Source organism: Schistocerca serialis, chromosome 1, assembly GCF_023864345.2.
Source record: "Schistocerca serialis cubense isolate TAMUIC-IGC-003099 chromosome 1, iqSchSeri2.2, whole genome shotgun sequence".
In the NCBI taxonomy this organism is placed as follows: domain Eukaryota; kingdom Metazoa; phylum Arthropoda; class Insecta; order Orthoptera; family Acrididae; genus Schistocerca; species Schistocerca serialis.
The window spans coordinates 19,844,636-19,868,832 of NC_064638.1; the positions used below are offsets into that span (position 1 = coordinate 19,844,636).

Consider the following 24,197-nt stretch of genomic DNA (forward strand, 5'->3'; position numbering starts at 1 on the left):
AAGGACTCCATGATATAGTATTGTTAAAAGGGGAGCTAAGGCAGTCAGTGATTCTGTATGGAATCTGACAATGATCACATTGGGCCTTGGAGCATTGTTTAATTTTAATGATTTCAGGTCTTTCTCAACAAGACCAGCTCTAACATCTGTATCACTCATCTTTGCGGTGGCACAAGAAGTAAAATTGTGCAGTGCTTCACTTCTTCCTTAGAAAAGGAACATTTGAAAACAGAGTTAAGTGTTTCATTATTTACTTTTCAACCTTGGATTTCAGCTCCTGTGTGATATATGTGGCACATCTGACAACTTTTACTTATCATTCAACAGTATCTGGTTCTTAACAGGTTTCTTTGCAGAGTCTGTATACTGTGGAGAGCCCTCCATGGCCCCTCCCAGCATAAACTATTTTGCTACATACTTATCTCTCTATGATTCCTCTATATGCTCCCATCCAGAGGCAAAGGTTTTCAGTTTCTCTTTGAGGTGTGTCGCAACTTTTTTTTTGTCTAACTGACTAAATATTTAAGTCTTCCCCCTTGCTTTTGCTATCCTTCGTAGGTTAGTGATCATTGTGTACATTAATAATCACTGCTGCTACAATTGCCTTGCTATGGTCGCAGGTTCGAATCCTGCCTCGGGCATGGATGTATGTGCTGTCCTTAGGTTAGTTAGGTTTAAGTAGTTCTAAGTTCTAGGGGACTGATGACCTCAGATGTTAAGTCCCATAGTGCTCAGAGCCATTTGAACCATTTTTGAACAATTGCCTAAGGGTTGTTGATATCAGTTTCAATACACACGTCATTAAAGATGGGAAGCCATCCAGTTAGGACTAACATGTCGCTATTTTGAATGGTGAAGGTCTCCTAAATTATCTGTTCTTGGTAGGTTTCAGAGAAGCCATTTAGTAATGTTTCGCTGGATGCCTTGCTCCGCTCACCGTTTACATATCTGTGAATTTTCTCAGTGGATTATTGGATGACTGAAGTTTCTTTCAGTGATGACAGTGTGATTGGGGAACAGTTGTACTAGCGAATTTTTGTTTAATGTGAGCATTTACATCTGACGATGAGTCCGGAGATCGTTGGGAAGATTCAGGTACGAGTTTATGCCCACACTTGATTCTGAGTCTTGATCAATCTTGCACGCCACTTCAATTTGCAACTTGACAGAAAAAGAACGTGGGAATGAAAGTAAAATTATGAAGAAAACGCGGCACAGGATATTTTTAAAAAATATAGACACATTCACAAACGAACACGTAAAATGAGAGACTACACTGCTGTGATTGCAGAATGTGACTGTTGAGGTAGAACTTGGAATCAATTGCGACACGGTTGGTCTCCGCAATGTTGAGTGTTGATTTGCAATCTGCTCCTTGGAAGATGGAGAAACAAATTAGCTGGAAAAACAGTGTCAAAGATGAAGAGAGAGAGAGAGAGTGTGTTTAATAATTGAATAGTAATCGGAAAAACAAACTTTAGAGATTATAACAGCGGCGGTGCTGCAAGTGATCTTTGATTTGACCACGTGATCATGGCTGACCAATAGTAGTACTCATGCATGTTGCAAGTGTTAGTGTTGTCGTTAAATGTTGTAAGATATCGTAAAATGCCTAATAAAACTAAGAAGGAGAAGGTAATCAGAAAATTCTATTATCTGAAAGACCGTTGGGATTTGTGACGCCTGCGTACACGTAACTATATCTTACAATTAATTTTTGTATCTGTAGATTAATAATACGTCGAAGAACAGCAAAGAGGGTGTAGCATTGACGCCGTGTCATGTTTTTGGTTGTAAGAGTTGTTTCATACCGATTATTGTAACAGCAAGCAGGTTATACAACTATACAAAACTTGTTCTCTGTGTTACAAGCTCAACTGCAGTAATTTGTGTACTTGTTTTCAGGAACCAGTTAAGAAGTCGGGCAATGGGAAAAATGGAAAAGATGCGACAGAGAATGATGAAGTGAGTGAAATAAATATTTGACAAGTGTGTAGACACTATAGATTAGCGGTGGTAATGTAACCAAAGTATAGTGACTAACATAGTTATTGAGACAGTTGTTGAAATGAGACTCTCTCATAACCCTATCCGGTTTCCGTATGCGTTAGTAGGTGAGATATCTATAATTGGCATATTATTGAAGGTGCTGAGTTTATGATGATTATTTTCCTCGTGACTGTTTCTGAATGCATTATACAACACATTGTTTTAATGTGACAATTGATTGGCGTTTGAAATCTCACGTAATAGCATTTCGGGTACCATATCTACACTCCACAGCGAACAAATTCGTATTAGCTGCGTCGGCACCCACTACGTAGCAGAAAAGATAACCACAAAATTGTTCGTTAGTCGTACGAGAGTTAGAGTGCATGTTGACAAACAGTGTCTTGTATAAATGGCAAATGGTGGAAAAATGTTTATTGGTAGATAACTGATAAAGGTCAAGCAATCGAAGCAAAATATGTCATTTCGTCAGTTTGCTTTGATATTCCAACTTTTTAGAGACTTCCTTCGCTCTGAATTGCAAGCTGCATTTGTACATCACTGAATGACAACTAATGTTTTGCTGTTATTATGGCTTTCTCTTGTGATGGTTGGTTGTATGTATGCCCTTGCCATCTTTTAGTGTGTATTATTTCTTAATAATAACTTTTGTGCTCTATTGTAAATGAAATTTGGGATAATAAAATATGATTGCTCAGCACAGATTTAATTTCTGAGGATTCAGCAGCATGCGAATTTTAATTTAATTAACCTTCCATGGAAAGCAGTAGAATTGATTTATTAATAAGCGAACGTCCCATCAATAGATGTGGGAGGCACCATTAAAAAATAATTCATTCAGCCATTTCACATACACTGCCGGACAGATGGCATCTTTGGTCTTTTATGCATTACAGTTAGCAGCTTATGCACTAAAGTTGTCAGCTATTACCATCCATATCGATTCCCTCTTCATTGTCAAGCAACTTTTTGTACACTGGATTTCACATTAGCCCTTGTCACACTGTCACAAGGTGAAAACTTCCAGTAATTGTGTTCAGTAGTAATCACCACGAATACTTGTCAGCTACTTGTGACTTCTATTTTAGTTTCATATGTATTAAATATTCTTGGTGCATTTGTCACATTAATTCTCTAAGAAAATCTGAGCTTCTGACAGTATCTCCTGTTGTTTGTCAGGAGAGCAACTAACTTTTCATGGAATAACAGACTCGCCATTGCAGCCAGAGACTACATGGGCATCAACAGGGAAAGCTATCCAGTTTCCTTGTTTCCATTGTGACTTGTAGAGCACGATGTACTACTCCATAGGACCTACTTGTGAATGGCCTGCTACATTGATGCCTAATGGAAGTGTAAGATTGGTGTGTATACAGGCCTATTCTCCACTGTACTAAAGTGCGTTAAATTCATGCCATGTCATCCAAATACCTATATTGTATATCTAAAGCGGTCTCTGAAACTATGAATATGAGTAGTGATAGTGGTAGCTAATTGAATTAAATCGGGCGATGTGGAGGAAATTAGATTAGGAAACAAGACTAATGATAGTACATGAGTTTTGCTACTTGGGTGGCAAAATAACTGATGATATCTGAAGTAGAGAGGATATAAAATGTAGACTGACAATGGCAAGAAAAACGTTTCTGAAGCATAATAGTTTAACATTGAAAATATATTTAAGTGTTGAGAAGTATTTTCTGTAGGTGTTGGTCTGAAGTGTAGCTGTATATGGAAGTGAGAATGGATGATAAAATAGTTTAGACTAGAGCAGGAGAGAAGACATTGAAATGTGATAATACAGAAGAATTCTGAGAATTAGATTGGTAGAGTGCATAACTAATGAGGAGATACTGAATACAATTGGGAAGAAAAGAAATTTGTAACCCAGCTTGATGAAAAGAAGGAATCTGTTGATAGGACACATTCTGAGACATCAAGGGATCACCAGTTTCATCTTAGACAGAATTGTGGTTGGGGAGGGGGGGGGGGGGTAAAACTTGTAGAGGGAGAGCAATGGATGAATGCAGATTCCATCTGTCTGCTTTGACCCATTCTGTCATCAATATGGTGGAAGTATTCCAGTGTATACAGAATGATGCCAAATATACACATGCCAACAAAAATTGGGCATTTAGGGCGGGGACAAGCTAAGTATACAAAAATTAAAGAACACTGCACCATCACAGAACAAATAATATAAAAAAATACAGCTTTACGCTACACCAACAAAACCACAGTAATCGGACAGTTCCCTTGACCTGTATAGCTCAACTGCTGCTACTGATACCAGAAAACCAACATCTACAACCCCAAAAAGTGGAACTGGAGATTTCCCTTGATCTTTATAGCTCATACCTATCGATACCAAAAACTGTTACCCACAACTCCAAAAACTGGACCCATATCCCAACAACCCAAAACTCAAAAATCCCACAACCACTACACCAATTAAAACACAACCAACCTACCATAACACACACAACATCACAATCACTATACCAAAACTACCTCTCTCTCTCTCTCTCTCTCTCTCTCTCTCTCTCTCTCTCTCTCTCCCTCTCTCCCTCCCCCCCCCCCTCCCCCTTCCTCTCATGAACTTTCATATCTATATGTAACAAAAATGCAATTAAAAAAAATTAGACTTCTTTCCGCACAACAAACATAGAACTAATCAGATATAACAAAAATGGCAAACACAGAAAACCTTAATAACTCACTGAAAACACTTCCATAACCCATTTTACCACATCAACTACCTAAACTCAAAATTACATTAGCACAGTGAAACCCAATACCACACATTAAAATCAGCATGTCCACATCCACCACCAGAGAGCAACATCACATACAACATGACATCTACAAACACAACCAGCTCAAAAACTCCATGCTGTATTGACGTCGCACATCACACCACCATTATGTCACGGGTCACAGCAGACAGATGGAATCGGACGCTTCCGATGACCCTAAAATTACACTACCCTTCATAAACATTAGAATATATGCTTATAATCTGTTAGGCAATTCAGGTCAGAGTTAGGTCTGACATACCACATTGATTATTACACTGCCTAGTAAAGCACAGTGGCAGCTTTCATTTTGAGCATTACAGTTGGATGGTCAGTCTATTTTTCGTTTTGTTGCATCAGTCTCTTAATGTGCAGTAGAGCAAGTTGTTCCAGTTGTATGGAATTGTCTTCTTTACAGAATAATTTTGCTATGTCTTTTGGCGTAACATTGAAACATTAGTCTTTGTTTGGTTGTAAAGAAAGTATTTCTAATTTCCCTGATAGTCCTTCAGTATTTGTACTAGCTTGGGGGGGGAGGGGGGGTCAGTTTTGAGATGTTGGTGAAGCACCCAGCACACAGAATTTAGTGTCAGCTCAGACTCCTTTTGTGCACTAAAAACTGCATAAGATGACTGCTTCCTTCACGTGGGTAAGCGGTTGCCATGAAATGAAACATCTGAGGTCTGTTTGGTCAGTGCCTGAGAGCACAAGCCACTCCGTCACTCCTCTGTGTATCAGTCTGCCAGTTGAGGGAGGGGATTATGTCACAGTACGAGTGGCTGGAAGATTGAGAAATGAAGCTACAGTCTTTTCTCACAGTAATACTTTTTTCATTGATTACTAAAGTATCTTGCTCGGCTACAAATCTTCATATTTTTGTACTGCGTTGTGTTTTCTGTATATATGCTTCTGAAAACAGCATTTTTATGCAATTGTCTGTATTTAACTTGTAACAAGTTTGAAGTTGAAAGTGCACATAATGTAAAAATCCTCAAATGTACGTGTAGAGTTGCTCTCAGTGGTATCTATAAGCACGTCTGAAATCTTTTCTTGATTTTAATTAGGGCCAGTGTTACATTGTTTATTGAAATTGGAGAAACCTTCGTGTCCAGAAAATTTTCTTCCTTATCATTGCAAATCTCATAAACTGTTACACATGTGAAATAACATCTTGGTATGTGGAAAGGGAAAGTGATAGTGATCAAAATACTCACAAACGCAGGATTTAATGGAAATAAGAAATTCATTAAAGTTCACTATACACTATCTAGTAATCAGATAATGAGAAGACATTGTTTGATTCTGAATCTGTCTGTGGAACTTTTGGTGTCCCTGCTTGTGGTGACAGATATTATCAAGTCTGTGACTCACTGTTGAACACACCTTCATTGTTCCATGTGTCCTTTATCACTTCTTTCACATGATCCAGTACATTTTGGTTGTGTGTCACTTTTTGAACTACCTCCTTCATAAGCTGTTCCACACTTTGGCCGATGGAATTTTTTTGTGGAGCGATATGACTTTTGAGCTCAAATCAATTCTGTTGTGTTGATGTGACAATGTTAGGGAGGCAGACTAAGCATTTAATGTCCATATTTTTTTTGCTGTCTCATCCAGAGAGTAAACTGGGTCCTTAAGCTCATGTTAAGATGCAAGTATGATAATTCTGCCCTTGTCAGGTTTCTGTCAAACCGTATCTTACGTGTCTCTAGTCTTTGTTGCCTTTGTGGGTTCCTTGTCCTGTACAACCGAATGATATGGAGTATTATACACGATAGTTGTAGAGTTGGTTTTTTTTGTTAAGGTTTGAAGCACAGTGTCGTAAAACATGTCACATGGTAGAGGGGGCTTTCATGTTTGAAGAGAATAACAGTAGACAGTTAGAAGTGAAAACCTTTGAATTTCCAGAATGTGTTATAATTATTCTTTTCTTCTGCCTATTAGGGCTGCCATACTACTGCTAATTGCATAGTCTGTACGACCTTTTTTTAAAACTGCCCGCCCCCATTCACCCACATTTCATCAGGTCAAACGATAATTTCAGAATTTGTTCGTGGTCATTTCACTAAGAAAGTGGCATCACCAGGCTGGAATATCTTGGCAGTCCATTAATAACTTTCAGCCAGAAATGGATTAGCGGAATCCTAACTTTTTCAAGACTTGTAACAAGAACAGTTTGCTGTCGTGAAATAGGTCTGCTGCTACGAGGGTAGAGGCTTTTTGTGTCACATAACACTTCCATGAATAAGGATGGAATATATCTGATGACAGATTGCATCTTCCTGAACAGAAAAGACTCGGAGATTTGTGACCCTCTTCTCAGGGTTGCCTCTTCTCCCTGGTGTGTGTGACTCTTGCTTTCACAAATCTCTCTTTGCAGATTCTTGTCATTGATAGCTTGCTGATTTGTAGAGCAGCTGCAGTTCACTTCACCTCCTTATCCACGGGAAGGAGAGGTGCTCCTCCATCCTCTCTCGTGGAACACACAAATTCACGCAACTGTCTGTGGATAATCGTGTCCTGACACTTTTTGAAAGTTTTCTAGTACTTTGCTGTTTTTTTGAAAACTTTCATCACACATTTTAAGGCACGCAAAGCTTAATCTCCTGAATATATCATAACAATGGCTCACTGAGGACTGGCTGACACAGTGCTTTTAGGCAGAGCAGCAGAAGTGACAACAAAGTGGGAGCTGACAGTACCAGTTTCCCATTGGTTTATAAGTGGCAGGAGCCGAGCAGGCTGCTACCTGCCACGTGATAACTAGTTTAAATTAGACTGTAAGAGGTCCAGTTGTGCTGTAGCTAGTACTGTCTATCAAGACTGAATGAAGTCCTATTCACACATTTCCATACTGAATATTGTCCTCGGTGCTTGGATTTAGTTTTCAGCAGGGGGACACTACCGATGTGCAATGCTTGTGGTGTAGAGATTTCAGCATAGCACTTTTTAACACATTGACTGCCACGTGAGTTAAATATAACTCACAAGAATTGTTCTCTGGGGGCCACGTGAAGTAAATTCTGCTCACGGATATTTTTTCATTTAAAGCTCCGTGGTGCAGTTGTAACTCACAGGAGCGTGCTGTGACTCGGTGTTTAGTAGGTTATGCCCCAGTAACAAATCATATTTGTGGCCTATGGTTTTCAAGAGCTCAAGAGCAGTTATTGACATTTGAATTCGTGAGTTATATATCACTCACATGACTCAATCGTATTGGACTTTTCCTCTTTTTATTATTTAGTTTGACATGTTACTTACACACAGTTCTATTTACATTCTTCAACTCTAATTGCAACAACAATGAAACTGAAAAATTTGGGTCATTCCACTTTGTTTCTCTAACACCTGAATGCACTGTGCTTTATGGAAAAACACTCTACGCAAAAATATGAGTCGCAAGTCTTACATTTCCATGCAGTTAGTTTGCATTTCTTGACAGCTTGCTCTCATCCAAATTCATTCTTCATTTTTTCGTAGCACACTGTCTGGCTGCTCCCATATTCACAAGTGCACAACCTGAAGGTAATGCGGTGGCTTTGGTGAGAGATGTCTCAGGCTCATCGGCATCTTCTGTATGGAGTAGTCTCAAAGTCACTTCCTCTTTGAATTCTGTGATTGAGATAATCTTGTTGTTGATATATCGGTAAATCACATGAGCATTTACCAGTGCCGATCCTGTCAACAATTCAGCTGCAAGCTTCCTGCACCATTTCACACCCCGCCTTAGGCAATGTGAGTATGACTTCATTTGGTCAGAAAGATCTACAAAAGATTTTAACTGATTATAGTCAATTATCATTGCTGGTTTTTTTCATTGTGCCCTTCCTGGTTTGAACTTCTGCTTCTTTTCCATGAACATTACTCAGCATCAGAACATCCCTCTTATCTCTCCATTTCAGTACTACTATACCTGTGGTACTTTCCTTTGCTTTGTGTTCCCCCTTCTTCAGTTTTGCCTGTACAGCGTCTTGAGGATTCAGTTTTCTATTTGATCTTACAGTACCAACTATATGTGTTGATTGTTCAAGAAGCTGGTGTGCTCTGTATATAAGATTCTGCCCTCATTTAGTAATCCACTCATAAGGCTCATAACAGAAGTGGCAAGAGGAACACCAGGATTCGCATTCTTCCCACAGTAAACTTTCATATTCCAGGTGTAGTCACCCTTTAGACAAAGTTTGAACAATTTAATTCCAAATTTATGGTGCTTATTCTTTATATACTGAATGAAACTTAGTCTTCCTCGAAATGGCACAGGTGTTTCGTCAATGCAAACTTCTTTCTCCGGCACCACTGCACTTTGAAATCTCTGCAGTAATTTATCAATAAGAGGTTGAATTTTGAATAGGCGGTTTTCCGGTGGGCACTGATTATCGGAAAAATGCCACGTACGTAAAAGCAGTTCAAAACGATTGTGTGACATAACATTTTTTACATTGTTGTGATAGAGCATATTTCTTGACCAATAATTTGGAATCCTCGGGTTTACATTTAGTGACATACATAACAAAAATCCTAAAAATTGTTCCATTTGAGTTTTGCTGACATTGGTCCACTTTTTCAGTCATGAATTAAGTTACTGAATGACTTTCTAAGACTTGTTTTGCGTACAAATTAGTTTGTTGAGTCACGCATTTTAAAATTTCATGAGTTACAAAATATTTGAAGAAATCGTATGGTGTCTTGCCTTTGAGAGTTAGTGCAACAGAAGCATTTACAACAGAACTGGAATGAATAAATGTAAAGTTTTTCATATTTTTACCCATAACTGGCCCCCAGACAATCTCATTAGAATTTGTTCTAATTGTGTCATCTTCATCTTCAGTACTTTCTGATATTACGCTTAGGCCTACTTCAATTGAACCTTTATTTATTCAGATTATTTATTTGCCGTTGACCACATGCAGTGAAATAGGCATTACAATTATGTCAAGATACTTAAAGAGTTACTGCATTAGTCAGTGTTTACATTACAAGTACAAATTATTTATGCTACATTAATCGGAAATATGGAACCGTCTGATCCTGCCCGTCTGCTTTGACCCATGATGTCACAAATATGGCGGAAACGACCATAAACCACGATTCAAATATGGCGCATATAAAGTCGGTACGTACACATTATGAGGACGAAAATACATCGAAAAACAAACACACACACTTTCCGCAAAAAGCCTAATGACACTAACGGGACAAGCGCGGGAAATGGGGTGTTTTTGGGTGGGGGCAAACTAAATATAAACAAATTTAGACACCCACCCCCATACAAAACCACTCAAAAAGACGAAAAAAACACATCACAAATCTCCCCAAATACCACTAAACACAATATCATATGGAATCGGACACTTCCCTTGACCTATATAGCTCAACAGCAGCTCCCGAATCCATAAATTAGGATCAAACACTTCCCTTGGCCTATATAGCACAAAAACATCTGCCGATACCAATATCAACATACACAGCCACACATTGGGATCGAACACTTCCCTTGACCTGCACACTGTTAATTTTATGCGTCATATCCATTCCTGAACAAAAATAACAACCGATTAATTTTACTAAAATTACCACACGATCTACAGCGAACAACACTAAATTAACCTTCACACAAAATCGTTAACTCACTGAAACGAATTCCACACAAATGAAAACCCTAAACATACCACCAGATAGCACAACAAACCGCAACATGACAACATCTACAAACAAGCCACACTCACAAGCCAAACTCCGCGCCGTCATCACGTCACATGCGACAACACCCGTACGTCACGGGTCAAAGCAGACGCGTGGGATCGGACGCTTCTGTCGACCCCATTAATCAATATACAGTATTGGAATCATAGACTCAAAACTCAATTTCTATGTTAAAAGTATCTATGAATTCTGAGAGACTGTAGTGTGGATTGTCTATTAACCATTTGTGCAATTTACTTTTGAAATCATTGAAAGGTTTATTAAGTGCAGTATGTGGTAATTTGTTAAATAACTTCAAACAGTTAAGTTTGTGAGAGTTGCCTGTTTTTGTCAGCCTATGTCTAGGAATGTCAATACTCTCTTTGTTTCTGGTGTCATGTAAGTGTATGTTCTTTCTGGTGGTAAATTTTGTTCTGTTCTTTTTAGCATGTATCATTGATGCAGAAATATAAAGATTTATCACTGTCATTATTTCCATTTTGATGAATAAGGGACATCAATGTTCCCTTGGACCGACCTTGCACATTATTCGTAGCACCTCCATTTGCATCAGTAGTACATCACTGACATGACATGAATTGCCCCATAGTAACAGCCCATAAGATATCAGACTTGAAAAGTCCAAAGTAAGCTGTTCTGAGATATTTGTTACTCACTAGATCAGACAGTTTCCAGATAAGATAGGACACCCTCAATAACTTTTTGCAGACCTGGTTGATATGGGGTTGCCAGTTAAGTTTGGAACCAATGTGTATTCCAAGCAGTTTTATGGATTTTGGTTCTACCTCAATAGCCAGTCCCAACTGCAGATGCTGAGTTTTCTCTGGATTACATAAAAGTTTGTTAGCTGAGAACCAGTTTAGTGTTAACGTGAGGGTCCTGTGATTTCTGGTGTAGCTTTGATAAATCGCAATCTGTGCTGATTAAGTTTGTATCGTCCGCATAGCAGGTAACTGACTCAGGCCCAACAACCTGAATCAACTGCAGTAGTTGTGGCACTAACATGGTAAGAGGTGCTTTGTTGGCTGATTTTTACAGCTGTGAAGTCTGGTTCTTTGACCGAATGTGGAAGTAAAAATCTTCTTCCTACCTTCACTGATGTGATTCCATCATCAGAACTTCTGGTTTCGCTTCTGTTCTCCTCTGGTAAAAATTTGTCTGAGCTATCACAGAATAAAGACGCAGAATCTTCATCACGCAAACAACACTGAGTAAAGACTGTAGCAACAATGCAGGAAAGCAATAATGGGTCTGTACGCAAATAATGCTGTGGAATGAAAAACTGACAGGAGTACAAACCTAAAATTATTAGTGACTCTGGGGCTGTGAGAACCATGATACTCACACAAAAAAAATTTAAAAAAGGTACTAAAATGCCATATTGCACTTGGGCATGTGTGTCCGAATCTCTTACTACAATGGCTCACTGCAGTGTGCGCTCTCTGATACAACAGCCCTGCCATAGCAGCCACAGGGCACAGGTGTGTGTGTGTGTGTGTGTGTGTGTTTTCTGTTTTGGAAGGTGTTTTGGCCGAAGGCTTAAATGTATAGTATTCTTTTTTGTTGTGCTTGTGTGTGACTTGACTCCTTAGTATGGTGAGTAGCAACCTATCATTTTCGTGATATTGTTTGCGCTACCACCCACCTGCTTTTACCAGTGACGTAAGTGTGTTTGTGTTTTGTAACTTAATGAGTGGAGTGCATATTTCAGATGAAACATGTCTGCAGAGGACTTGTTGGATTATGCAGTGGTGTTTTCCAATGGAGGATGTTTGTTTCCAAATTGTTTCTTATTGTTTGTGAGAATAGCACTGTAAGAGCTTGTGGTAGTTAGTGAATTATTTTGATGTTGACATGTACAGGAGATTAGTTTGTGGGTTTAAAATGAAATTATTAGTGCAATGTGTTCTTTGTGGTTGTAGGTTTCATTTTTTGTTCAGTTTTTTAGTTATGACGACGAAGTTAATGTTAAGGTGTCTGCATACCACTATAGGGGATGGCATGTTGACCACGATGTAAATTCCTACGCATTTAGCCCTATTTGGTTTAATTGCCAAGTATGGTATGTGATGCATTGAGTTTGTGGCCAGAAGGTATGAGAGTGACCAAAATTGTTGCATTTTGGACCAGGGACTAATATGAGACGTTGTCAGCAGGACAACATATAGTGTTATGCCTGGTTTGAAAAGTCGCATGGCCATTTGAGAGGTTGTGTTGATGATAATATTTTAGCTATATCAAGATTGTGTTGTCTGGCTGCAGTTGATAAGTTTATGGTTTTCTTATGTCGTATATATGGTGTATGTGTTTACATCTATAAGTGTGTGTTTCTTGCCTGTATCAAAATAGGCATTAATGCATTTTTTATGAAATAATGGGGTGTGTTGTTACTGACTTGTAATTATGTAGGATTGTGATTGGTTGGTATCATGGAGTTTGATTTATCTACATTGCTGAGGTCAAGTTTTTCAAACGTAGTTTTATGGGTGACATTTGGTTTTATGTTACCATGGATTTTGTTTCAGCTTTATAGGCCGACTGAAATTTCCAAGACCAATTTTCTTCATATTTTGCGTTTAGTATTTGTTTTGGTATGTTGTCATTATTATGATGGTTGTATACTTAGTTTGTCCATGACCAAAAAAAAAAAAAACCTAATTTCTTTGATTGTCCTTGTGGTTTCACATTCTCATATTACGTATGTGTTTGTGTGAATAATGAATGGCATCATGGTTGCCATATTGTATAAGCTTGAAGTAGAGGTGTCTGCCATCTCGATGACGTTGTGGATCAAAGCTTACAGGTGGTACCACGGTCTTCTGCTGTCGACACATTCCCTTCCCCACCTATTCTGCATCGTGCCACCCCGTTTTTTGTTGTCAAACGATGTAATTTTCAGCATCCAACTGTAAAATCACATTTCACACTTTTAGTTCTCGTTTTCCACTTTTCCTCTAGTCAGGGACTCGTGTCGGCACAAATGTTGACGCCCTGACATACCTTCTCGGAAATTTCTTTATCAAATTTGTCTATGTTTGTTACTGGTAGAATTGTTTGTACAGGGAATTCTCTTTCTCTGTGCTGGTCTCCTTATCTCCTCCCTGCTTTCAGTCCCGTTATTTTGCTTCAAACATGGAATTTACCCTCACTTCATCAACTATGTGATTTCAAATTTTATCGTCAAGTTCATTACTAATCTCATTTTTGCTACTCCTCATTACTTCCATCTTTCTTCGATTCACTCTGTGAATATTCAGTGATAGATTCTGCATTCTATTCAACAAGTCCTTTAATTCTCCTTTTGTTTCATTGAGGATAGCATTATCATCAGAAAATCTTATCATTTTCATCCTTTCACTCTAAAGTTAAATTCCACTCTTGAACTTTTATTTCCGTTATTACTTATTCAACATACAGGTTGAAATGTGATGGAAAAGGACTGCATCCCTGCCTTGGACCTATTTTGATCCAAGCTCCTCTTATAGTCTTACATTGTTATTGTTCCACCTTGTGTCTTGTACAGTACATTAGCCCATCTTCTGGTGTGTGTGTGTGTGTGTGTGTGTGTGTGTGTGTGTGTGTGTGTGTGTTTCACTATATTACAGTGCTCTAGGAACTCAAATGGGTATCCACGGAGGGAAGGCAACATTCTGTTTGAGGAAGACTATTGAGAAAATTTTAGAGCAGTGGCATTTGCAACTGCCTGGAGAACTATTCATACAGACAGTATGACTAGTAGTGGTGCACGATACCCTGTGCCATGCATCTTTTGGTGGCTTGCAGATCGTGTCATTGTTGAAGTCTGTTTATGAGTCGAGAAATGCTATTTGGGTGCCTTGAATTTCCTCAAGTCTTGCTTTCATTATGAAACAGAATATCAGACTTGCCTCTGATGCTTTTATCTTTTACAAATCCAATGACCTTTGCCCAGATCTTCAATTTCCTTTCAGTTCTACTGTACATTGTTTTTGTAAGATACTTGGATGTGTTAACTGTTATGCTGATTGTCCAGTAGTTCCTGCATTTATTTTTCTTCTCTAACTTTGTGATTATATAGATGACAATGATCTGCATAATGTCTAATGGTACATCTCCAATTTTATACCGAGAGGGGTGACACAGTGGTTAGCACTCTGGACTCATATCTGGGGAGACGGTCATTCAGATTCCTGTCTGGCCGTCTAGGTTAAAGTTTTTCCATTATTTCCCTAAATTGCTCCAGGAAAATGTTTTGTTGGGTCCTTTCAAAGGTGGATTTCCTTCCCCATCATTCTTTAATCCAAGCTTGTGCTCCGTCCTTAATGACATTGTTGTTGATGGGATGTTAAGCACCAATCTTCCATTCTTTCTTTTTTTAATTTCATAGGTTCTATGTACTACTTGAATACATGTTTGGCTGCCACTTTCCCAAATCACATCAGAAATTTCAAAGTATTATTATCTGTTCCTTTTTTCTGGTTAATCACATGTCTGCCAGTACTCTGGTAGACTCTTGATTCTAATACTTGTTCACCTCTTTCTTACAAATACTCATTTCTTCTTTTATCATGTCAGCAGACAGTGCCGCCCCCTTGTAGTGGCTCTCAGTGCACTTCTTTCGCATATCCATTCTCCTCTTTATTTTACAGTGGAACCCCTTTTGCACTCTTAATGGCGACACATTTGCTGCCAGTTTCTCTGAAAGTTTCTTTCATTTTTACCCTTTTGATTTCATGACACTTTTCATTCAGCCTATTTGGTGTAGCAACCCTACACTTCCTATCGGCTTCATTCTAAAGGGACTTAAATATTTTTCTGAATATTTCTGTATTTCTTTCTTTTATCAGTTATTTAAAGAATTTCTTTGCAGTTGTCTTCCTTGTACCTTTGTTTCTGTCCAGTATCTGTGGTTGCCCTTTTGGGGAACACATTGCTTTATATCTGAATTGCTTTCTGTTGTTCGTTATCATGTTCTCACTCACTGTCTCTCTCTCTCTCTCTCTCTCTCTCTCTCTCTCTCTCTCTCTCTCTCTCTCCCTCCCTCCCTCCCTCCCTCTCTCTCTCTCTTTCCTTCCTCCCTACATAACTTTTCTCAGTACATCTGCATCTCGCTTCTTAACTCATTGATTCCTCCTGATAGTTCTTTTGAACTTCAGCCTACTCTTCATCATAACTAAATTGTGTTCTGAACCCTTATGTGCTCCTGAGTACACCTAAATTAATTAAATACCTGTTATTGGAATATCTGCTTCACCAGATGCAACCCATTGATGTCTTCCAATCTCTGGAGGTATTTACCAAGCATCTCTCCGGCCAGGGTGTATACGACCCGGGACAACCGTGAGATCTGGGAAAAACGTAGGAATTTTTTCATCCTGGAGAAAACTGGGAAAAACCCAGGAATTTTTCATTGGTTTTAATTTTCAGTTAAATTTTTGTAATTTTGACTCTTAACGAAGGATATTACTGTGTCCTGCTACTGCAGAATAATACTTCAACAATAAAACATAAACAAGAGAAAAAAACAAAAATCTGTTGCAAAGGAAATGTGCCATGTGCAACGACGACGACACAGTGCTCATGTAAGCACCTGCCAACAGCAAAATGTGTCAAAGGCTTTAGGAAGACTATGCAATGCTTCATAACAAATTGCCTTAAATGAGTGTGAAGTCACAACTGTTTAAATTAGATTCCTTTTAGCAGTTATGAGCGGTCTCATGCGCATGGGCAGTAGAGTCGCGTTTGAGTAGTTGATTCTCTTGCTTCTGGTTACAGGAATGTGGCTGTTGGCTGTGCAAGCAGTCGCAGGAAGCAGCTAGATGCTACCAGGAGAAGGGGGCGCCAAATTCATATTCTTGAGGCTAAGCGCCTAGCATCCAGCATACGTTTGTGTCTATTATTCATATGCTTTTGAAATGCTTCCCTGTTGGTTTTTGAACATTTTTGAACACATTTTAAGTTGATTTCTGAATGAATCATAAGTTGATTTTTTGAATGCGTGCATAGTGTACGTGATGTCTCTGTCGGGAGAATCCTCGTCGCATCTAGAAATAAACTTTCCACAGACAAAAGGGGACGGGGTTGTACGAGCTGAGTGGAGTAAAGCCGAACGGATGAATGGCAATCGCTGTCTGATTATGTGGTTGATTGAGAGTGCCAATGATCAGTGTTGTTATAGTTACTAGTGAAATCCATAGATTCATACTACCAGTATGGAAATAAACGACTGACAGGAATTACAGGTGAGAAAGATTATGTATTATTTTCTCGGTGTGTCCAAGAAAATGAAGTTTTGACAGAAAATGTTTGGCCAGATCGCTACACTAGTAAGGACCAGTAGTACAGTCCCCGGCTACCAGCCGCTTAAGTTCTATTCTGGAAGTAACGTAGAAAAAGTGTTGTATGAACACGTAACAACGCCTAACCGGAGACTAATTGCGGGAGAACTAAACCTGTAATTCTGGCAGGGTTAGTGAAGTTAACTGGTGAACAAATTTTGACAATGTCAGGAGTAGCTACAGAATTGGTGATGACAAGATTGATTGTTAGAACGAGGAAGGAGATGAAACGGGGACATCACACAAATTATGGAAGACTATAATGATTCCAAATTTATATAAAAATTTTGTAATACTACCTTTCAATCTCATGCTTGAGAAACTGGTGTGTATGAATGAAATGTGAAACTATTACATAAACTAAAGATTTTTGCTTGTAGTGGGCCTAACAGACATTTGATATCGGCACTTCGCAAATTATATTCTGTAGTGTTACAAAAATGGCCATTTGTGCCAAAACGGTCTCGTTTATTAGGTATGTGTTACAAATTGCTGCAATATTAGAAAGGCCTATTTTGTTTTGTCTAGCAGACAGTGACAAAACAGATGTAATCAGATTGAGAAACCACACCAGTCTTGGGTATTATTTGTGTTAGCAAGTTTTTCAGTATTAGATAAAGAAATTTCAATTTTTCATGTAGCAAAACGTTTGACGAACTTTGATGAGGTAATAGATTCTTTCACAGAAAGCTGTAGCAAGATTAGAGAGAAAAAAATGCTAGGAGCTAACGATTGAAGAAATGTGTACTTTCTTGCTTGTCTCTTGTCTTTATTGGTTTTATGTATCCTATACTTAATTTTATGTCACACGAAAGAGCAAGTTATTAGCTAATAGGCAATAAAGAGTGCAAATTTTCTGAAGAGTTCTTGTTCTCCCGATAAATAATCCCATCCGCTGTTAATTGCGAGATTTGTTTTTGAGGGGCAGGCTGTCAAATCGGCCTACTGGGAGCAGGAGAGGCACCACGGGACATTTCAGTTTCCCCTGTCCTGAATATAGTTTGATGGCATCTGTTACAAAATATACACGTTTCAATTCCACAGAGCGAAATACAGTGACGTGTGATAGAAAAATGCTTTATGAAGACGACAACAACAAGACCAAATAATATGTCTTACATTTCCTTGAACACACGTTTTGTGTTTGACTTTTCAGAAAGATGTGCTTTACAGGATGAATATATTTTTGAAAATTCGATTTTTTTAGTATTGACCTGGTTCGTAAATATGGCAGATCCGGGGCTGATGCGCAGAGCAGTCAGAGTTATAGTGGGTAGTGACCCGTGTTTACATTTAGTGATTTTGCTGTTTCCTCTTTGTTTACTCTCATGTCAAATGAAAACAAAATGGATATCTGCAGCCGGGAGTTATCAAGTGAATTAAAATACATTCACATAATTACTGAAGGTTAAAATGTCATTGGTTTCAGATTTTAGTTTATTTCCATCTTTCTGACAGTCAAGCATAACAGTCTTGCGGAACAATTAAGTTATTTTAGTCTGTTTGCTAAAGAAATTTGACTTTTATTAACCTTTTCCGCAGATGCAGTCAATGTATTTGAAACGAAATGTTGAATTCCATAGTACTGGCTAGTTTCTACTGTTTGCTGCATTTCAAGTGCATGTTTTCATCTTCTAGCACATTTGGCATTATGCCATAATAAAGAACCAAGCATGATATTATACAGTATTGGTGCTTCAAGAAAATTTACATCCGGAAAACCACACTGAAAAGCTCATCAGGTCGAGGTCTACTTCATTGGGAACCTGAACATACAAATGTGCACTTTAACTATTCACTTTAAATGTGGACATTTTAGTTTGGTTCATGAAATTCCGATGCTCTTGGACTATTCTCTGATGATGTGGTTTTTTTTATGACATAATGTATGATCTTTCAATGTTTTACACGTACTTGCATATGGGCTTCCTATGTCATGCTAGCTGCGCAAGCACGGTGTGTACTGTTACCTGCACCCTCTGACAACTGCTGAAATGAACCTGTTTCTAATGTAAGTTGAACAATGTGTGATAATGTAACATGAATTTCTGAAAACACAGAGCATTCAACTCTCATTTAAAAATCAACTCTTTGATGAAGAGCCACTTAGAAGAATTTTGAACCCTGAAGATCAGACATTTATGTCATTATTAAAAATTTTACTGGCACTTTTGTGTGATATATCTTAAAGTGTAACACGCGCAAAAAAGATCAACATTATATGCGCAAGCTTAGCTTCTCTAACAGCTTATTAACCTTAGAGACCAATATTATATGTGAAAGCTTTGCTTTTCTTGTAGCAACACTATGTATATTAATTTAAACTATTAACTTTACCTGTTTGTGTCTTTGTGCTACGTAACAGTGATGTTGCTGTTGGCTGACTACATCACGTGTCCTATGCTGTGAATATCTGCTGTCGTCGGCCGGCAAGATCACGTGACGTAAGCTATGATTGGCTTACAAAAGCGCATCACAATCTCGATTTCAATGACTTGGAAAGTAACATGCGGTGTTTGGTGGAATTCCAAAGTATACTTCCGTAATATGAAAATACGCAGTGTACATGTTGCTGCACATCAAAGATATTTCTTAAATGTGTCCTTTTGTCCGAGTTTCGTTTTCTAAAGTGCTGGGAAATTTGATGCCCATGTATAAAAACACAATAATTCAAGGGATTGATAAGGGAAAATATACTGTCACTTAACAAGGAAGAAGCGTGTTCTCACCCGGGAGAAAGTGTATTTTTAACTGGGAAATCCGGGAAAAATCTGGGAATTTTTTTTCCTTGTCCGCGTGTACACCCTGCCTGCACTTGGTATTCTTAAACAGTGTATTTACTATGAAGTTATTTCAGTGAGAAGATGGATTTGATCAGCACAATGCTTTAATAGGCATTGTCCTTTTGAACTTTGTATGCCATTGCCTCCTTGGACTCTCACCCACCCAGTTGCAAGACGACCAACAGTTTGACGACGACTCCAAGCCATGGATGTTTATTATTACTGGCTGAAATTTATTGCAGCAGTGGTAGAGTTCTTCTGCTTGCTCAGTGCTACTGTTGAGCCTGTATTGTCCCATAGTTTTGTGTGCTTATCATAACATGCCAGTCCTACATGAATATTAGATTTTCATCTTCCTTTACACACTGTTTACAGATATTAAGAGAGATGTAATGCTCAGTTTTACATTGTGTATAATTAAATGAGGGTAGGTCAGTCAAACTGGATCAGGTGTAGTTCAATTAAGCTTTCATGTTATGAACTTTTAAATGTTGCACATTTATCCACCACATTTCTGGGGCTCGTGCTTTATAGTAAACACTCCTGGTCCTCCCATGTGCCTCACCACCTGACAGCCCGCTGTACATGGTCCCTGAATCTCCTGTGTGTCCTCACTGGTACTTCCTGGGGTGCCGATCGAACCACCCTCCTCCATTTGTATCGGTCCCTTTGTCCGTTTGAAACTCGACTATGGGTGCTTTGTGTGTCTTCAAGCCCCTCCCTCTGCGCTGTCTCAATGCTAACCACCATCACGGCATCTGTTTGGCCACTGGCACCTTTTACGCTAGTCTGGTTGAGAGTCTGTATGCTGAAGTTGCTGAACTACCACTGCCTTACCACCGTGATTTTCTCCTCAGCAGGTACGCATGCCGTTTGTCTGCCGTGCATGGCCACCTATCCGATGCCTCCTCCTTTGATGATCCCTTTGATCATCAGTATGGTGCTTGTCCCCCTTTTCTGTTAACTGCTAGAGTCCGCTTTCGCCACTTACTATGGCGCCTTAACTTCACACTACCCTGCAACTATCTCAGTGGGTGTGAACCCTTCACCACCTTGGCTTCGTGAAGTGGCCCGTGTTAACCTTGGCCTTCATTCATTTCCTAAGGACACTACTCCTGCCTTGGTCTATCACTTGCAGTTTCACGACCTTTGCATGGAACTTAGCAAAAGTACCTCCGTGTACACTGATGGCTCTGACTGACCGTGGGGTCGGGTGTGCCTTTGTCATTGGCACCCGTGTCTTTTGATATCAGTTTCCAGCACAGTCCTCAGTATTTACAGCCAGGCTCTTCACCTTGTATCAGGCCACGGAGCACATCCAGCGACACTGCCTTTCCAATTGTGTCTTCTGCTCAGACTCACTCAGTTCCCTTCAAAGTCTATGTGCGCTCTACACTGCCCATATCTTAGTGTGGGGGGGGGTCTAGGAAACCTGTCACTTGCTCACTGTTGGTAGAGCCAGTGTCATATTTCTGTGGGTCCCTGGTCATGTAGGTCTGCCAGGAAACGAGGCTGCTGCAGTCTTCATACCTCAGCCCTCCGATGATCTCTGCATTGCCATCTGTCAGGAGGTTGTGCCCCTTTGGTATCGCCAATGGTCCTCCCATTTGTGTGGATAGGCTTCAGCTTATTAAGCCTCCCCCAGCGCCTTGGACAACCTCCTCTCTGCCTTCCTACCGGGAGGAGATTATTTTAACTCTGCTGCGTATTGGGCACTGCCTCTTTAGCCATCGTCGTTTGCTCAGTGTGCTTCCCCACCACTTTGTCCACGTTGCGAACAAATTTTAACTGTCTGCCACTTCTTGCTGGAATGCCCCTTCTTTAACCATTTACATTCCAGCTTGGGTTTGCCGCCTGATTTATCGGCCATTTTAGTGAATGACACGTGGGCTGTCAACCGCATTTTACTTTTTATCCGCTGCAGCAATATGATGAAGACCATTTAATTTTTAGTTTTGGACCTCTGTTAAGGTATGGTGCTTTTTTAGCCCTTTTTCCACGTGCCTGTTTTTAGCTGTCTTCTATTCTGTCCATTGGGACTGATGCATAGTTGTTTAACTCCACTCTGCGTTTGTGTTCTCTGGTTTTGACTTGGGCGCGTATGACCACAGCTGTTTTTTGTGCCCTAAAGTAAAACAAACAAACATACATTATCTTGCATTTTCAGCAATAGATACATTAATTTCATTGTTGATAGCTCTAAATTCACTAACAGCAGAAGTTGCAAAATATCATAAGCTTGCTGCCACCAGTGCAGTGCAGGGACATATCTTTCACCTCCTCACAAACTTTGCCAAGATGTTAGTTCCACTGATGTTTAGGTTCCGCATTCAAAAGTCAGTTCCTCCTGCCACTCTCCAGGACTGCTCTATACAGAAAAAAATGTTGTTGTTATAAATTGTGTACCATATGCGGTGTTGTTTAAAACTGATTTAACTGAGCTTAAGGGGAGTTGGAATGCCCTATCCCGACAATGTTAAATGTAGTGACTTGGCTTTCCTGTATTTCAGGAACCACAGTAGCCATTGACATGAAACTTTTACAGGACATTAAACCGTATGTTCTGAGTCTACTGAACTGCACTAATTGCATTTCAACCACTGCTTTCAGAAATAAAATTTAATTACATGGTTAAAATTTTGTGTACTTTTTATACATCATCTTAAATAATTTTAATTATACATAACATTATGTTCTTCTTTTAGTTCAGTAGACTCAGGATATGTATGTTATTACTGCCTGAAAATTTGAATACTCTACTCAAAGTGGTTTCTAACCTTTAGGGAAACATGCAACAGAAAATGTAAATTTTCAGAAACAGCTTCAAAAGTTTCAAAAGACCGTAACTCACTTAATATAAGCTTAATTTTTTTCAATTTAAGTCACTAAGAAGCACCCTGCACCATACTATCATCCTCTTGATCTTTTTTGCAAGTTTTTTCTTCTTTTTGGACTCCTTAGTAGCCAACTGTGTTGCATAATCTGCTTTATCAATGTGAACCTTGTCCATCTGTTCAAGTTCGCTGATGCAGTTTGCTCCAGTATTAATAGCACTTTAACCCTACCAATGTTGCCATAATTAAAAGTAATAACAGTTTGACTGACCCCCCACTTTAGTGTCTTCATTCCGACAAAAACATTTTTTCGTAAGTGAGTCCATATAAGATTATTGAATGACTCATTGGGATTTTGAGTCTGACCATGCATATACTTCTTCAGTAATTCAGGACTTGCCAGGTCTCTGTAAATAGCTTTTATGATATCCGTGACTGCTGCTGGGATGGAATGTTTATGGCTGTGTGAACTGTTTGAGTACTGGGCATTGCGATAATTGCACCATGAATCAGGTCCAGGAGGGCAAAGGTGGTGTACTGGTTTTTCATCACTTGACAGTCTATGGAAGAAGGTATCCCATACTGCCTGCTTAATTTTCAACAAATCCTCAGTGATATTCCTAATGGCCATCCCATAATACTGCTGTAGTTGATAAATAATTTTGTCTGTCAGCCTGCCTCTTATGGTTTTACCATCAGAAAGTTTCTTGTCTCTCAAACTTTGTTTCAAATTCCTCAACCTGGTTCCCCTCCTCTTCTGCACATGAGCAACACATTCCAGTTTTGTGATAATCTTCTCACCATAAGGCTGAGCGGTTACAACACTTATGATTTTGAGTGTCCATCACCTAAGAACTTAGTGTAACGCACCCCCTTTTCATTCACAGATCGACAAAAACTTTCAATAGCCGCAGCGGCCTCCGTACCACCACTTGTTCCTTCATAATTTCTGTCACAGATATGCCCTTCTTCATTCCCTGATTTACACTTATAACAATGTTTGGTTAAAATCTGGAAACCTGTTACCTTTCCAGTCTCCACACTGGTCACTGTAGCAACAGAATTCTTAGAAATGTAGCCACCTTTCTGTCAACTGCCATCAAAAGCTACTGGTATTTCAGTCATAGCATCATTTATTTCAACAACTTTGTTTGCAGCATCCTTCATTGACTCACATGCAACAGATTTCACAGCAGCTCCAATAAATACTGCATACTTGTCAATATTACAAGGTGGGCCTGGCATATTCATCACGGCACACATTGTTTCTGCTACAGTGTATCCTTTGCCTATAGCTCTCAATCCATAAAACCACCTAACATTTACTTCAAAATAATTATCTTTACACTTATCAGAATCCCAATTTGAATGAGTTCATTTACAACTGGCACAAGTAATAAGTTTTCTGGCTAGTTCATTTGATAACTCACTGTCTTCATGTACACTAACTGGCCCCCCACATATTTTACAACACACGCATCCACGTAACACCCAAGTTAGGATGTGTAAGTCAATCAGAATATAACCTAACGTACTATTTTCATCACTTTCGTTTTGAGAAAACTGCGTATCAGAACATTTTATTTTAATCTTCGAAGCACCAATAGATGCTTATCTAGATACTGACGACTTTCCCTGTATTTCATTGTCTGCAACTTCACAAACCACATGTTTAACACAGTGTTTCCCTTTATTTGAAAATCTGTTACCATGAAACACACGTTTCTCAAAACAATTCATTTTGGCGTCATACTT

General features: G+C 39.1%; 1 protein-coding gene across 1 annotated transcript in view; it reads left to right on the top strand.

The window, feature by feature from the left end:
* The first annotated feature begins 1,526 nt into the window (after positions 1–1,526).
* Positions 1,527–24,197, top strand: part of LOC126460663 (serine/threonine-protein phosphatase 2A 56 kDa regulatory subunit gamma isoform) — a 338,372-nt gene continuing 315,701 nt past the window's right edge. The window contains exons 1-2 of the mRNA XM_050095932.1: positions 1,527–1,635; positions 1,906–1,965. Coding sequence (XP_049951889.1) covers positions 1,561–1,635; positions 1,906–1,965 — 135 coding nt within the window. The 5' untranslated portion in view covers positions 1,527–1,560. The remainder of the gene's footprint in view (positions 1,636–1,905; positions 1,966–24,197) is intronic.